The following is a 2,215-nucleotide window of genomic DNA, read 5'->3' as shown; positions in this document are numbered from 1 at the left end:
CTATCTATCTATCTATCTATCTATCTATCTATCTATCTATCTATCTATCTATCTATCTATCTATCTATCTATCTATCTATCTATCTATCTATCTATCTATCAACATATAATCCCAGTTTCAAAATAAGAAACACTAAATTCAATTTTTTCTAAAATTTCCAAAATTTTGAATAAAAAACACAAAATATTTTAAAATATAAAATTTCTTGCAATTTATTTGTTAAAAAATAAAATAAACGCCTTTTTCGTTTCTTAGCGCAATTCTAAAATTAAAAAGTTGTAACTAAAAACATTAATACATACAAGCAATTTGTTCGTTATTTTTAAAAAAACTTATCATCCAAAGATACAAAAGACGAAATTAACTTGTTTTTATGTCTTAAACTTAAACAAAGAAAAGAGAAAAGTAAACAATGTATTTAAGTATAAATGACTTAACTAAACTAGAAATTATTTAAATAATTCATTAAAAATATTTGTACGTACTTTAATAAAATTGTTATTAGCAATTTTATTGAATAAAATAATTATATATTAATAATGTTTATATTTATTATTAATATTTAAAACCATAATTTAGGGCATCCTGTTTAAAATCTATAAGTTAGCAAACAAACATTAATACATAAATAATGGTTTATTGACAAATTTAAATTAGGTACATTATTTATTATTATTATTGTAGTTATGGTTTTAGCTTCAATAAACCAAATACTACAGATTGTTAATAAAGACAATACCTTATTTAAATGTTGTTAAGAACCGTCTTAATTTAAGGACAATTAAACAAAACTAATGTTAAGTACATATTAAAAAATGTTACATACATATTTGAAAAAAAAGAACTAAAGAAACCTAAAAATGGCATAAACATTAATTTGTTGAGATAAATTAACTGTTTAATTCACTTATCAAAAAGAAAAATGTGTTGAATAAATAAAATTATTATTTTCGACACATTTTTAAAGATATTGGTGAAACAGACAGTTAAAACAAATAAAGAGTTAACTATAAATAGTTATTAAACAAATTATGTACACGTTTGAACGGCATTAATGCTGTTGTTGGTGATGGTGTTATTAACATTAACACTTTCTTGAGAATCAGATTCAATTGTGTTGGTTTGATTCAATACTGTAAATTCCTGTTTTGTTTCATTTACACAATACGTTTCATTGTCTTCATTCAAAGTTTCCACCAATACTGATGATGACTGTAAATCTGTTAGATGTTCTTCTTCTTTTTCATTATCCTCCTCGGCCTTTTGATTGGCTTCATTCTCCTCTATAATAGTTTCTTCCTCTTCCTCCACCTGTTGTTCATCTTCTACATCTATTGTGCCACCCTCTTCCAATAACACTTCCTTGGCTATTTCCACTATATTTTTATTCAACATTTCTTCAACCATTAAATGCAAAACTTCCGACTCTTCTCGATGAAAATTACACCAACGATCATCTTCATCGTACATCTCCTGTATGATTATTTTACCTATATGATCTTGTTTGGCTCGCTGACCATAAACGGAATAGATTTGTGTACGTTTAGGTGGTGTTTTATCCATGGCCAGACAGGAACGTACTTCTTTGTAAATGGCATCCTGTATGCAACGTAAACGATTGGGTGGATTGAAAAATGCCAATTGACTGTGGAAATTTGTAGGATCACCTTCACGCAGAATTTCACTACGTTCTTCGAGATATTCACGACAAATGTCGAGTATAATACGTTCATAGATGTTGGTGATTTGTTCCTCCATGACAGAGGGTAGTTTTTCGCCTTTTTCATTGCAATAATCTGAAAGTTTTAAGATAGTATTATTAAAATATTTAAAATTTGTAATTTAGTTCTTAAACATACCAGTCTTTAATAGTTCACAGTATAATTCATGGGTTCTACGAAAGGTTATATCCTTAATACGTTCTTCGGAAGGAAAAATTGTTGTCATTGGACTGCCATGAGCAGGTGGTACATATGGCGGTGGTGGTTTATTGGGTATTTCACGTACATACATATATGGCACAGCGGTAACGTGTTCATATTGTTTTAAATGCTAGAATTAAGAACAGAATTGCACGTTAAACCATATCGATAATAAATTTATTTTTTTCTATCTATCTATCTATCTATCTATCTATCTATCTATCTATCTATCTATCTATCTATCTATCTATCTATCTATCTATCTATCTATCTATCCATCTATCTATCTATC

At 27.5% G+C, this 2,215-nt stretch overlaps 1 protein-coding gene across 1 annotated transcript; it reads right to left on the bottom strand.

Annotated features, from left to right (window-relative positions):
• Positions 1 to 187: 187 nt before the first annotated feature.
• Positions 188 to 2,071, bottom strand: LOC124420976. The gene is made up of 2 exons (XM_046955576.1): positions 1,861 to 2,071; positions 188 to 1,797 (listed from the first exon to the last, which is right to left on the bottom strand). Exons 1-2 carry the CDS (start codon positions 2,012 to 2,014, stop codon positions 1,031 to 1,033), a joined length of 921 nt encoding a protein of 306 aa, XP_046811532.1. The 5' UTR covers positions 2,015 to 2,071; the 3' UTR covers positions 188 to 1,030.
• Between the last annotated feature and the right edge of the window lie 144 nt (positions 2,072 to 2,215).

This window comes from Lucilia cuprina, chromosome 6 (assembly GCF_022045245.1).
Source record: "Lucilia cuprina isolate Lc7/37 chromosome 6, ASM2204524v1, whole genome shotgun sequence".
In the NCBI taxonomy this organism is placed as follows: domain Eukaryota; kingdom Metazoa; phylum Arthropoda; class Insecta; order Diptera; family Calliphoridae; genus Lucilia; species Lucilia cuprina.
This window is presented reverse-complemented; position numbering and strand designations above follow the sequence as displayed.

Coding starts and splice junctions, on each gene's coding strand:
- LOC124420976 (XM_046955576.1), bottom strand. CDS start 2,014: ATGTATGTACGTGAAATACCCAATAAACCACCACCGCCATATGTACCA. Junction 1,798..1,860: donor CTGTGAACTATTAAAGACTG/GTATGTTTAAGA, acceptor TAAAACTTTCAG/ATTATTGCAATGAAAAAGGC.